The sequence below is a fragment of the Gouania willdenowi genome, chromosome 11 (genome assembly GCF_900634775.1).
Source record: "Gouania willdenowi chromosome 11, fGouWil2.1, whole genome shotgun sequence".
NCBI lineage: Eukaryota > Metazoa > Chordata > Actinopteri > Blenniiformes > Gobiesocidae > Gouania > Gouania willdenowi.
Window position 1 is genome coordinate 10,886,060 of NC_041054.1, and position 15,349 is coordinate 10,901,408.

At 37.2% G+C, this 15,349-nt stretch overlaps 1 protein-coding gene across 5 annotated transcripts in view; it reads right to left on the bottom strand.

The window, feature by feature from the left end:
• Positions 1-1,597: 1,597 nt before the first annotated feature.
• The window catches only part of dtnbp1b (dystrobrevin binding protein 1b), an 82,980-nt gene continuing 69,228 nt past the window's right edge, over positions 1,598-15,349 (bottom strand). For 3 of the 5 annotated variants that reach the window (XM_028460943.1, XM_028460944.1, XM_028460940.1), the window contains 3 exons: positions 10,680-10,847; positions 5,448-5,591; positions 1,598-3,407 (listed from right to left, as the gene is read on the bottom strand). In XM_028460943.1, the coding sequence (XP_028316744.1) occupies positions 3,043-3,407; positions 5,448-5,591; positions 10,680-10,728 (558 nt within the window). In that variant the 5' untranslated portion in view covers positions 10,729-10,847 and the 3' untranslated portion in view covers positions 1,598-3,042. Of the gene's footprint in view, positions 3,408-5,447; positions 5,592-10,679; positions 10,848-15,187; positions 15,311-15,349 lie in introns of those variants that run through there. The other 2 variants (XM_028460942.1, XM_028460941.1) reach the window with 2 other exon arrangements.

Sequence of the window (15,349 nt, forward strand, 5' to 3'; positions counted from 1 at the left end):
TAAGTGTGCACATCCTGTTTTGACCAGTTTGAGGGTCTTTTGATAACCTTTTGTCAAAAAAAAAAAAAAAAAAAAAATTAGCATTTTTAAATTTTATGCCTTACTATAGCCTTACCTTTGATTTGGGGTGTTTGCCATTTTTTTCCTCATTTTCCACTTTTTCTAATTTTTCATGCCCTACTGCATTTTTATCCCAGTTTAAGTGTGCACATCATAAATAGATTAGGTTTTAGGGTCTTGTGATGACCTTTTGTCAAAAACAAAAAAAAAAAAAAAATCCTAAATTTTCAAATTTTATGCCTTACTATAGCCTTACCTTTGATTTAGGGCGTTAGCCTTTTTTTTTCCTCATTTTTTGTCAAAAAAAAAAAAAAAAAATAAAAAACTATCATAAATTTTAAAATTTTATGCCTTACTATAGCCTTACCTTTGATTTAGGGCGTTAGCCTTTTTTTTTCCTCATTTTTGAATTTTTCTAATTTTTCATACCCTACTGGATTTTTATTCTAGTTTAAGTGTCCGGTTCATATTTAGACTACGTTTAGGGTCTTGTTACCTTTGATTTGGGGTATTCGTCATTTTTTTCCTCATTTTCCAATTTTTGTAATTTTTCATGCCCTACTGCATTTTCATCACTGTTTAATTGTGCACATCATAAATAAACTAGTTTTTAGGGTCTTGTGATAACCTTTTGTCAAAAAAAAAAAATCTAAATTTTCAGTTTTTATGCCTTACTATAAAATATTTTATTCATGCCTTACTTACTTTACCTCCTATTTTTGACATTTGAAATATTTTTTGCCCTCTTTTATACCTTAAAAAAGGGCAAAAAATTCCAATTTTTAGGGGTCTAAAAATGTTGTCGCTCTTTCTTTATGCCATACTATAGCCTTACCTCCATTTTTTGCCATCTGAAAATGTTTTGCCTTTTTTTATGCCTTACCTCCACCCTTTTTCAATGCCTTACTATAACCTTACCTTCTTTTTTTTTGGCATTTCAAGCTGTTTCGCCCTTTTTCGGAAATTTTTTCACATTTTTTATTGCCTTTTGCCTTTAAAAAAAAAAATGAATTGAGATAAGGCAAAATAAATGACATAAGGCCACAAAAAATTGTAAAATACGAGGAAAGTTATAACAAAATGCTGTTGTTAAAATACATTTTGTTTTATTCAAAGCAACAGTGACCCTTTGATTACAAACCCACTTACTTAACCGTTTTGCCACCACTGCCCTTTTTCACTTTAATGCCTCACTTCTTGTAGACTTACCTCTGCTTTAGGGTGTTCTCTCTCCCTTTCTCTTGTAAATATTGTTTGTTGCCATTGTTTCTGTTTTTATGTGTGGGCTCAACTTGTCTAAATTTTGTTGTATTTATTCTAATATTCGGGAATAAATATAAATAAATTATCCATCTATCTTTCTGTCAGGTTATTTTCCTCACAAGTTTTTGTAACTAAAGCCTTAATTAAAATTGTGTAAATTTTGAAAAAACTTGAGTTCGTGTGCGCACACTTGGTGAGCAGATTGGCCTGGATGTGACTGTTAAGCATCTACACACCCACCTACACAACAGACAAAACTCATCCTCTCACAGCCTCCAAAAACTCTTTTATGCAGTGTATTGCTTTTTCAATATCCCAGTTAAAACACATAACTGTATTCATTTTTACACAAATGGAGGCTCTCTGTCGTTCCAAAGAAAAATACTGCCATTTCAGGGCTCGATTGTGCTTCCGTCCATTCGTTCACTAACAGTTCATTCATCCATAGTCAGCTGACAGAGACTGTCCATGTCCAACCAAACCTGGTTAGGAACAAGCGTGACCAACACATCAGAGTATAGACCAAGGAAAGAAAAGGAAGGGCTTAACGTCGTCATATTACACAAATGTCAACAACTTCTGACAAACAAGGGCTGGATAGAGTTTGGACGTGGGTGTGGGATGGATTTGGTCCTTGTTCAGAAGTAAACATACCATGGAACTGTCACAAAAAAAGGTTCCGCCTGGAACTCATTGGCTAAAAATATCCAACTATTCATCCGATCTTTAAATATTTCAGAAACTAGCAGATGAACCACTAAATAGAAGCTTCTAAAGGTTGATTAATTATTACAAGTTTCAACAATTCCTGTTTGTGCTTCCTCCACAACTTGTTCTATGAACTTTATGTTCATCTATTTTAAGCAAATAGCAATGAACTGTAAATCTAAATGGTTTTATGAGGTGTTATTAAATGTAACACACACAGAGCAGTGGTTCCTTAACTGACGCTCGAGTCCTCATGGAGACACCGCATGGGGAACATCGGGAGAAAATACACCCATCATATCTACCCAGAAAATGTTTTTCCGTTTAAAACACTTCAGAATATTTAGATTTTGCAACACTGACTTATTCATGTATCTAATTGTAGCTATATTTTGTTTGGTTATTGACCCAATTTCAATTGCAATTCATGTTTCTTTGTTCACACAATTTGTAACAACACATGAACAGATTGCAAACATTTTTATAAATGAGTAAAATTGCCAATATTCAAATGCAAACTAGTCACAAACAGGATTTTTCAGATAGGGAATATGATTATCAGGTAAAATTATATAATACAGTTTTTATAAATGCACCGTCAATCACAGGTTTGAACAGTAAAGCTAGACACAGGAGACGCTAACAAACAGTAAATACCGTACGTGGTCATATGGATGTATTTAATAGGTGATAACTGATGATAATGAGTGTCTCCCTGCCTTGATGTGCATCAAATTAAATACTGGAGTTTCTCTGAGAAACAGTAAAACAATGATGTGCATGTTATGCCATTAAGTGTCGTTATGCTAACAGAGAATTTAATTCCGTTGTGCAAGATTCAGTCAGAGTTGAAAACCAACATCAGAGGGTCTTTAAGGCAAGGTCACGTGGCAGTTAGTGCAACCTCAATGTATCAGAAAGGAGGAGACGAAGAAGAAGAACAACAACAAAGCCAATATCGTTGGGTGTGATTGGGCAGCTGTGGGCGTTTGGCATTTTTGAACTTCACTCTCACACTTTGGCTTTGATCTCAGAGTCTTTAGCAACAGCCTCCTCCTGCTCCTCTAAGTCCACTAACGCTGTGTCAGCGTGCACGTCCTCATCATCCAGGGTCACCACCACAGGAGGCCTTCTCCTCCTTCCTGCTCCTGCTGCTGAGCCCACCACACCTCCACTACCACCACCTCCTCCTCCTCCTCTTTCAGTCCCCTCCTCCTCCTCCTCCTCCTCCTCCTCTTCCTCCTCCTCCCCGGCCTCTGTGTCCTGGCTGGCTGAGTCGGTGCAGGTGGAGGACAGAGAGGAGAGTTTGTGTCGTAGCTCAGCCTGGGTGGGAACCTGAAGGCTGATCTCTGTGGTGAACGATTCAATGTCTGGACCTGAAAGATCAAAGCAATAAGAAGGAAGAAGTGGGTCGGCCAGATGACTTTGAGTTTCATCTAAGACTTTGGTTCCCAAACTTCAGACATTAAACCTGAAGCCACGTACCGCTTACTCCTGCACACTTTAAAAACATAATAATGGAATGTCAGATGCAATATAGCTCGACATTGACATTTGTTGCTGAATTTTACCTATCCTGTTGAGGAATAATATATAATAATAAACTGTAAGGACAAAAGAAAACATCTTATTCAGAAGTATCACATTATTTCATTAATTATCCTACTGGCATTTTCAGTGAAAAACCAATTTATTTGGACAAAGAAATCTACCAAACATTTGTTGATTGAACATATAGCAGTAATACTTACACCACGAGAGGCCAATGTGAAATTTGTAGCAATGCATGCATTATATTCATGTACCCCCTATGAAATTTCACGTACCCCACTTTGGGAACCTATGATCTAAGACACTTTCAACAGTCATTTATAATTTTGGAATATACAGTTAAAAAAAAAAGAAAAAAAGAGGTAAAACTATATAAAAAAAAGCAACTCTTCTATTTTTTCTGTGCGGGGTGGAGCTCCAGAGCTTTAAAAGCACTGAGAGAAATGAACATGCATCAATTTATTATTAGTTAAAGGAAGCTGTCAGTTGAAAGCTGTCGACGCCTCACTGGATCAGGAAGTTTCTCAAATAGATATGAACAGATAGTGCAAGGACGTCATGTGCTAAATGAAGCGCTGTCAAACTGAACTCTAACAAGCTGCTTTAATGCAGTGTTATATGCATAATAGGACTCCATTACATTTAGCATTCTGGTTTTACACTGAAGTAATGGAATCATTTCAAATACCAGAGTGAGGAATCAAATGCAACTACAAACAGCCCTACCCAAAGAAAATGCAAATAAGGATGGATAGACTAAACCCCTCGGAGTCAGTATAAACCATTGCAGTCAGAATTACCCCTCATAGTCTGAGTCAGTTTAATCCCCAGAGTCAGTATACGTATGTAACCCCTTGGAGTCAGTATAACAGTATGTGGCATTGTGGAGCCAATATAGACTGTAATAATAGCAGACATTTGCTCTGCGATGGACTGGCGCCGTGTCCAGGGTGTACCCCCGCCTGACGCCCAATGAGAGCCAGAGATAAGCACGAGCAGACCCCCGCCACCCTGAAAAAAGGAGCAAGCGGGTCAGAAAACAGATGGATGGATAACAGCAGGCATTCAAAAATCTTTCCATTCAAAAGAACTGTCCTATAACTTCAGTGGTCCATTAAGTTTGAATAGGAAAATAATTAATTTAATTTTGAAAAATAATCACTAAACGTTAAATTGAGTGTCTTTAATATTCTGTACGCTGGGGTAACCTGGTCGGTAAAATCAGACTACATTTGGAGGAGGAGTTATTAGACAACAATCTGTCCTATAATAAAGTACACGGAAAACTAAAGTCCAGCAAGAACAGTATTTCTCAAGGTATGGTTTGTGGACCACTTATGGTCCATGATCACCCCCTAGTGGTCTGTGAGGTAACATGGTAACTTTCATGGTTTTGGAATTAAAATGTTCCCCATCTGATTAAAACTTGCTTAAATTTACTAAAAAAAAAAAAAAATGAACTTGTTAGCCCACCATAGGATTATTAGCTACACTTAGTGTTTTTTTTGGGGGGGGGGGTTTAGCTGGAGAAAACTCAATAAATGGCTTAGTCCAATATAGTAAATTGATTTTTAGATGGATGTAACCTGTTAGCTCAGCTGGAAACGGACAATCCGTGGCTTGATTATCACACTCAGATATTTCCTTTGTCAATAAAGCTAATAGTGCATGTAGTCATTAGCTCCATTCTCAGCTCATGCACCACTTTTTCTTCCTGCAACTGTCCCCAGAAGAAGTAGTTTGATGAGTGGAAGAGGAGAGCAATTTCATGCTGCTATAACTAAAGGAGCTGAACATCTTAAAATATATGGATTGGAGAAAAACATGAAAAAGAAGATATGGGTGTGCGTGTTGTACTCTGGGACCTGCGACTGGTGACGCGGCGCTGTTGTCTTCCCCTCCAGAATGCAGGAACACGTCCAGGGCCTCGTGGTCAGACATGTCCATCAGGTCCATCTGCTCCAGCATGTCCACGTTCACCTCCATAGACGACATGCTACCTATTGGCTCTGGACACAATAAGGGATCATACGATCAAAATAAAACCACTGAATCATGGAGTACACAGCAGCAAGGGGCTGAGTCCAGGAAGTGAGCCTCCAAAAACAAAGGCAGGATGAAGATGAAGCGAATGGACACATTGTTGAAGGTATGTTCGTTGTGAAGCTGTATTTGAAGAAGACTTTCAGTTGAGTTTGGAATAATATAAAGTAATATTGGTGTTAATATCAAAAGTCTGGTTAGAAGCTCTAAAAGTGCTTCTTTTTGTAGCTACTAAATGACAATTGTGCATTTGTTTAAAATGTAGAGCTTACAATGTTTAAAATCCCTTGAAAGTTAATGTTGTACAAAAGTTACATCATTACATACAAGTACATTAGATACAACTTTATATTTCAAAGCTTTCACATAGGACATGTTTATGGAAAAGTTATTTAAGCTAGTTTATTCATTGTGAGCCTGAACAATACACAAACTAAATGTTTTTTTTCTGATGATTTATTTCCAGCACTAAACCTTATTGTTAGCTTGTTATCATTATCTCAATTAAAAATGCATACACTGGTTTTCTACATACAATCGTTATTCTTTATTCCTGGTAAGAGCCTTTCAGTAAGATCAGAAATAGAAACGAAATCTACCTGTTTTTTTTACCTAAAGCCTGAGTATTATCAATACTTTAATATTGGGATTGTTTGCTTGTCCTTTGTATTCTTCTATAATAATTACTTAAGTGTATTTTTTGACCTGGTCATTTTCAAACTATAATATCCATTTTCAGGGATGTGATGCTTTTATTATTGTACTCATGATGTACACATTAAATGCCACAAATCAGCAAAAGCAACATTTTAAAGCCCCAAATATCATCTAATCTCCTGTATTTTTGTCAGAGATAATGGGTGAACTGGCCACAGCAGCTAATGGACTCCTGGATTCACCTCCTTGCAGGGGTACGAATAACCCCCCCTCTGTTCACCAACATGATGTGCTGCATGCGTCACAAACAGCCAGTGAGTGCACAAAGGGGAGGAGGTGGGAGCACAAGAGGAAGAAGCGGTGTGATTGGTGGTTACACAGCAGTAAGAGAAGGTGCTGTTGGCTACCGTACCTCAGGAAATGAGGAGAGCAGAGGAGGGCGGCACGGGGAAGGAGAGCAGAATAAAGAGTGAAGAAAGAGAGAAGGAAAGGGTTGTTATATGTTATTTCCCACAGAGACACCCTGAATGTTTCTCTGTCCTTGAACTCCTCCTACAAATACTGAAAAATCACACACAAACACACACACGCATGCGACAAGGTTGCTGCAGGTTTTGGAGGTTCATCTGAAGTGTTGGGTGATTCTTAAATTCTGAAAGGTTAAAGTGTTACAAGAACTCCTGGAGATATGGACGTTTCCTTCAGTGCTGCTTTGAGTCCTTCAAAGCCTGCGCTGCATTCAGCCTTCTTCTCATGTGCGTTTGTTCTCCTCGTCATTCATCAGCCATTTAATTGCTTTGCACATTTGAGGTTTTCAGCTACACAAAAAGAGAGAATGTGCACACAGATCTGCATCCTAAAGCAGCTCATGAAACTATACAAAGGCTTGGTGTTGTTCTATGACAGCCTCTCTGTGACCTTGCATTGACTGTTTCCTGCTGGATGGAGCTGATTTTGCCTGCAGAGCATCTGTACATCTGCTACTTGTGTGTCCATGTGCTTTAGCGTAGCTTTCAGTGGTTGACCAAATCATCAGCTTCCTATAGGGATGTAACGATTCACTCAACTCCCGATACGATTCGATTCACGATACTGGGTTCACGATACGATTTTCTCACGATTTATTTTACAAAATGGGAATGTTGACAAATGACTAAAAAATATTCCTTTATTTTTTTGGGGAAAATACTATACTATTTTCCTTTTATTTTTCATTGTCAAAAGAATCCCTTGATAAACTATTCAAAATGATGCAATTTAACTAAAAATAAATCTTGAATGAAATAAATAAAGGAATAATACAAATGAAGAAGAAACCTATTAATTTAAATTCTGGTTCTATAGTAAACAATTCAAAACTGCATAATAGTTCTTTTTCTTTTTAAAAGTGCAACTGAAAATGTATTTTGTGCCTTAACAATTGGACTTTAAAAAAAAAAAAAAACAGTAATTTTACTGTATTTACGTCAGATATTTGTTTAGACCAGCAGAGGGCGCTGGTAACCCAGTGGTCGGTTGGCATGCAGTTATTCCACCAGTGAAGAAGAGAAGCTATGCTAGCAGACAGAGCTAATAGAAAAACGTGACTTTTACAGATATTCACGTAATATTACAGATATTCTTTCGGTGCTAAAGGAGTAAAGAATCATTTATGAGCATGTTTAACAGTAAATGGTGGCCAGAAAGAAAATAGTAGCAGATTCCACCCGTCACGTCCGCTTCTGGAAGGATTAATATATATATCGCCCTCTGCTGTTTAAAAAAAGTACTGCGATTCAATTTTCAGAGCATCGATGTGAACCGTGGTACCTATGAATCGATTTTTAACTGCCTTACGATTAATCGTTACATCCCTAGCTTCCTAATTCCAGTAAGTTCATTTTGTCTTCTTTTTTGAAATATATGTTAAGGTTTCGTTTATTCGGACAAGGTTTTTCAGAAACTTTGTCTGAATAAACGAAACCGTAACATACTGGACCTTACTAGCTGGTTCCTGGTAATCTTGCCTGCAAGATGGATTCTGGTGTTCACTAACACCAGAATCCATCTTGTGTCACTCCAGCATTTGCCTTTCGAACCCAAACTGAAACGGTTCGAACCAATCATGAGGCAGTGTTGTGGTTTAGGGCGGGATATCCGGGTGTGACGAAGGCAGAAGCGCCGAAGCAAAACTGGATCATGCATAGTTGCGGGGAGAGGAACTAGCTGGGCTACCGCTATTAGCATAGCTCTGAATTGAAATAGAAAGATGTCGACGCAGGAGGATGAACATGTGGAAGCTGCTATAAACTCAGTTTTAGAAAAATCCAGCATTTCCTTTTTGAAAGAGTAACAGCGAGAGGTGCTTTGTGCATTTTTGAACAGTAAAGAGGGCAAAGCAGAGCCTTGTTGTCGTAGCAACGTCTCTGCGGTGCATGCCGATGACATCTTTAACACTTTTGTAAATAAGGCTCTTGTTTTGAAGTTAACCGAAAGTTTTGTCAGTAGCACAATCTCTGAAATACTCCAAAATGTCGGCATGAAATGTGTTTCCGTGAGTTTTATGGATCAAATGACCACATGTTGATATCCTACTTGGTCACTATCTCACTTAAAATGCTTTCAGAACTTTCAGGTTTTTGTCGTTGTAGGTTCTAAACGCATCTTGGGAAACTTGGAAGTATACTTCACTGGGAACAGTCATCATCCATTCCTCCAAACCTAACTTATAGTATATAGTAGATGGTATAAATTCATTGAGTTTGTAGTGTATAGTACGTAGTATGTCATTTCAAACACAGCCTTGGGTCACTCAAGTGCATTCAGAGGTGGCTTTACTTTGCAGTGGTGCCGTCCTGCTGTATGGATGTACAAACAGTTCATGAATATTAAGTATTAACAGGATTTGTATAATACGCTACTGCTGTGTTCCTCTAGCTTTTGTGAACCAAGACTCAATATTTTTCAAGGACAAAAGTGCTGCTGCACAATATCAATTTACAGCACAATGGCAGCCTCACTGGGCTACTTACTGCCCCCTACAGGTATGAAGAAGTATTTAATTATGCAGGCCAAATTTGTAATATATAATACATGCATATAATTACTGCCTATTACAAGCAGCTTCCGTGTGTTAATAACATTAATAAATATATTTATGAAGCTTCTTTATCAACACTTATATAGCCTTATTAATGTTAATAAGAATTTAAGAAGGCATTATTCAACTTTTTACTCCTTATGAAGGCTTATTACGAGCACCATAATAAAAAGTATTACCAGATAACCTTCAGTGAAAGTGAAAGTGTTTATTTCATTAAAAGTGATAGTGTTGGTTCTTGATTTGAAATCCAGTATACATACATGTACATTGATATTTGAGGGACTATCAATGAAAATTGACATTTTCTTAACTTAGATTAATTTAGGAAGATTTCTTTTTAAAACAAATACATTTGAAAGAGACACAAACATGTGTCATATTATCAACATTCATGCCAGTATTTAGAATAATGACCAATCTGAGATTTTATGTTACTTATGTTACTTTTACGTTGTTTTTTGTCGTATTTTTGTATGTTTCTGAGGTTATTTTGAGTATTTCTGTTGTCGTTTTTGTGTTTTTAAGGTTATCATGTGGTTTTTTGTGTAATTTTGTATAATCTTGTATGTTTTTTGGTGTTCTTTTTGTCAATTTTGTCACCTTTTTGTGTGTATTTCTCTATAATTCTGTCTGGGTTTTTTTTTTTCTTTGTCATTTTGTTGTCATGTTGTGTGCTGTTTGAGTAATTTAGTGGTCTTTTTGTGCATTTCTCAGTATTTTTGGGTGGGTGTGAGTAATCTAAAACTAGCCTCGAGTAGACCCTCAAGGCTACTTTTGGTATGAGGCATATTTAAAAAAAAGAGAGAAATAAAAAGCTATTTTGAGTGACATGGAGGACTTAAGCCTAACACATTCTCTTCCTCTCCCACCCGTAAATCCCTTTCATCTCACTCTCGCTCTCCTGCCTTCTACCTCACAGCTCCACAATATTCTCTAATAAGCCATTCTCAACGGATTAAAGTAGGATGGAGGAGTAAAAATAGGGCAAAATGGAAGCACTGGTCATGCATCCTTTGGGTGCATTTGCAGGATAAACCACAGCAGCTTCTGTTATAACCGCCCCCAGGAGTAAATGTCTATTTTAAATTAATCACTTTTTTTGTTTGTTAATCAACAGGCAAATGGAGAGATGTGCTCCACCACAGAACCCTCTACAACAACTTGATCTTGTGATAGACGACAGGAGTGAGAAGCTATTACAGGTCTGGGTACACTCAATAACACAAAAACCACTTAAACTTCATTTCCTGTTTGTGGTTTACTTTTACTCTGAAGGCATCAGACCAAAAACAAATTATTAATCAGCACTTCTCACCTCTCCTCTCTGCAATCTGCAGGTAGCCAGTGGACAGGTACTGCTCCATGTCTTGCTGAAAGGCCTCCTCAAAGAACTTCTGCCTGTCTTTTAGCTTGACTTGTGGCGGGGCCCCACCCCCCTGCTCGGCACCGGGGACTCTCTGCGGTTGCTCTGCATCCGGCTCCACTACAGAAACACACACCAGTTGAAATGAGACCATTATTTACAACCGCTGTACAGCTGTGAATAAAATACACAGACAGGGTGTACGTTTAAGTAAAGTCTAACAAAGAGTCCAAATTATTTTAAAATCAACGTATTATTATATCGAAGCAAACAGATGAAGAACAGCCATTTAGCACCCCAGGCTTTTTCAAGTTTTTGTCATTTTATAAGCTTTGCTTATGTTGTGTAGTTAACAAGGTACAAATACTTCGTTACTGTACTTAAGTAGTTTTTTCTGGCATCTGTACTTTACTTGAGTATTTATTTTTTCAAACAAACATCTGTACTTTCTACTCCTTACATTTTAAAAAGAAAGTGTCTATTGTGCGGTTGCCGTACGGACAGCCGCCGGTGCTATTGGTACGGTTACCGAAGTACACGTACGTAGCGTCTTAAGGTTAGAGGAAGGATTAGGTTTAGGGTTAGGCTACAACCCAATATCGCAACAATTCTTAGGTTAGGGTCAGAGTTATGGTTAGGTTAAGAATTAGTCACGTGACCTAAACTGACAAATGACTGACCTATCATGAGACTGGCCAAATAGGTGCGCTGCGTATGGATAGAATGTCGGTATATTGATACAGCAACCATACGGATAGCCACTGCCTTTTAAAAATGAGCTTGTTACCTTTAAGACCTTCAAAGATGACATCACAAGGTAAAAAGATGCAAAATGTTGGTATTTTGAGCTTTTTTCTCTTAGTTTTATGAATAACATTTTCAAGTTTTTTTAAAATGTTAAACTCAAAGTTGCTCTGGGTTTCTTTGAGCATTTGCATTTTTTTTTCTTAAAACATTTTATTTACAAATTGTACCTATAATGAGTGCTAAATTCTCCAGTAGTTCATAAAGGTTAAGAGATTTAACTTGTTTACATGTACCAGTATTCCACAAGTTCTTCAAATATAAAATATATGGAATTTGCTGGTTTAAAAACCCTGTCTTATTATTGAAGGGAGATTTGTTTTACTTTTTACTTTTTTTACTTTAGTACATTTAGTGGCAGGTACTTATTACTTTTACTCAAGTAAGGGAGCAACTTCAATACTTGAGTACTGAAGACTAGTACCTTTGCACCTCTGGTAGTTATTAGTGGCATTGTTTTCTCCATATTATCAAATCCTACCAACTAAATTTAATTTAAAAATACTACCAGAAAAGATAAAAAACAAGCAAACTCTTTTTCTTCCTCCATCTGAGGCTCCCCCTGGATGGACATTGCCCATAGTATCTTCTTATACTATCCATGCCTCAGGCCAGCTCTGCATCCATCTATCCATCCAATAATCCATGCAGTCACTGAAGCCTTTTCTTGGTGCGCGGGGGCAACGAGACAGAAACAGGTCACTAGTCTATTATAGCACCATTGTAGAGACTCCAATCATATAATAGGATTATTCTCTCTCGGGGTCCAAAATGGATAGAGGCTCAGAAAAGGATGCAAACCTGGAATTTCCTGGCAGTATCCTAAGCCTGAAACAACAGCATGTGTGATATGTAGTACCTGTAAGTATTCTTTTGTGTTTTAGTAGTGGCGACAGTCTTGGTCTTGAGATCACATTTTGGAGGTCTTGGCCTTTTTCTCTATCTCAGACTGGCTGGATACAGGGTTTTCCATCAAGACCAGTCAAGACCAGTACTGTTCTGATATTCAACTACATTAATATGATAATAAGGAGAAGCACTTAGAACTGTTCCTGATTAAATAGTGCTGTAATTAGACATAAAACTAACTTGACGTTAGCTCACTGATTGTTCTGCCCTCCTTGGAAATCTTTAGTGCCTCATATGTCAGATATTATTCCATTTAATTTCTAGACAGAAATACCTCTGAACACTTACTTAGGTAAGTGTCATTCACCACAAATAAACATCTAATTTTCAGATGTTCAAAATGATTCTGGACTTATTAGCACATAGCTTTTAAATACATGAAGGACTTATTTTATTTTGCAAGAATTTACGGTAGTTGAGCAAATACTTCAAGATTTGCATGTTGTGCTTTGAAAGCGTTGCAGACATGTTTTTTTTTCTCTCTCGAATTAATTCCAAAGAAAACTCAAGTTAAAAAGGAAATGCTCTTTAACTGTTCAACCTTGTCATAGTTTTTAAAATTGATTTTCATTGTCTTGGTCTTGACTCCCTAAAGCCTTGGCCTTGTCTTGGTCTTGATGCATTCTGGTCTTGGGTAAATCTCGGTCTTTGATAGTGTGGTCTTGAGTACAATACTAGGAGTTGATTCAACACTCATGAGAAAATGAACGTCCCAAAGCATTTGAACTATTCACACTATTCCATTTTTAAGCAAACTCTCTCCACAGAAAGGACAACATCTTGAATTCTACACCTTCAGCTACCTATGATCTCTCCTCAGCTACCTGCATTCTCACTGGGCGAAGTGACATCCAAGTTCAGGACATAAACCTGTCACAGCAGGAGGAATACAAGAGACCTCTATGTTTGTTGACCTGAATTTGACATTTCATCACAATGAAGATGAAAGGGTTTTGTCACTGAATGAACGTATGACTTTTTGAAGGCTACAGGCAGACACTGACTGGCCTGTGCTGACAGCAAAGACATAGACGATTATTCTTCAAAAGAAAAAAAAGCCAAAAATTTTCTCATGCATGTGTGAGAATGAAATGTTTGAGGACCAAACAAGGGAAGCTATAATACAAATTAGTTATAACTTTGATAAACTTGAGTCTTATTCATTCTCTGTTTTTTCACCTTTTTTAAAAAACAGTATCAGGCGTAATGCCAAGGTGAGTACACCTGCTGGTACTCAATAAACAGGCTTAGAAAAAACATGATTTATCAATAACGCAGTTTGGTCACAAAAGAACAATAATGGCTGTGTGGAAATAATGTAAGGTTTCTAAGAGTGACAATAAAAGTGCATTAAAAGAACAATGTAAGAAAAAAATAGTAAGTTATCCAATTAGTGGTACCGTATTTTTCGGACTATAAGGCGCACTGGATTATAAGGCGCACTATCAATGAATGGGTCTGACTGGGTCTATTTTCATACAAAAGGCGCACCGGACTATAAGGCACACCGGTTTGTTATTATTATTATTATTATTAAGACGCATTAAGCGAAATAAAATAGTCAGATAAGTCAAACTTTATTCAACTCATTAACAATAACTCTCAACATTGTTCAGGATTAACACTTAAAATACAGAACAATACACTCACTTTTTCAGTTCAGTATGTTGAAGCACAGTAGTTAATTTCATACATAAGGCGCACCTGATTATAAGGCGCACTGTCAATTTTTGAGAAAATTAAAGGATTTTAAGTGCGCCTCATAGTCCGAAAAATACGGTACTTGTTATCACTGAGTATAGAAATCTGATAACTCATATTTGTACTCATTGTGGAAAAAGTGGTTTTGGACATCACTAGATAATATAGAAACCATGTATTCTATCTACCAATGTATACCATGGCTATTTAGTTACATGTTCGTTTAACTTGGGCCAGACTTTTAAACCAACAACTACTGGCCTCACGTTTTCGACACCATCTCCACATATGTGGAATGTAAAATACAATATGATTTTGTTCAGTTGTAAACAGATATTTAGAAAATATTCAGTTAATGTAAATAATATCTAGGCAACCACGCCTCATTGCTTAAGTTGGTCTTTTCGCTATAATAATAATTAGCTAAATTGGAAACTACGTTGTTTCCCGCTAGTTTGCTAGGTTACGACAAATTGGGGGCTTGTCCAGTTCTAACAATATAAATACTTTTTTGCAGTTATATATATATATATAAAAAAAAAGACAAAACTTTAACTGGTCAAATTTTTGATGTATTTTTAATGTCTTAGTTTTCTCTCAGCTTTCTTGATGGACCTCACAAGCCACTGCTGTTTTGATGCCGGGCTGCATGTGGCCTAATGACAAGAGCACAGGCAGCAAATCATGAATCTGATGCGACTCAAATGAGAGATTTTAGTGAACAAAGCGTCTAAGGATTTAAACTGAAGAGACAACTGACCGCGAGGTTAATTTAATACCGCAGATCATCAGAGTTCCTTTTCTTCTAACTGTTCAAACCACAAAGAAAAACTAGAGAGAGCTACATAAATGTAACATATTACTTACAGTTTGATCAAATTTAAAGTTTAATATAACAAGGCTTTCATATAACCACATATGGTATCTGATTTTGCTCAGGCATTCATTCTCTACTCTACAGGCCGCTCACTATTGATCCATATGGTGCTTTGATCAGACAGAGACAAAAACTAAAAAGAACAATAACATCCCAGTGGAGCACTCACTTTTATAAGCCGTCCTCATGGACTCACCCACTGTACTTGTGCATCCAGTGATGTCATTTAGAGATGGCTCTATTAGATCAGGGCCTAAGGGAGGCTCCGTTCGTGTTAGGGGGCACAGTGTGGGCTTGGTAGCAGCTGACTAATACAGCAGGGAATAAGAAC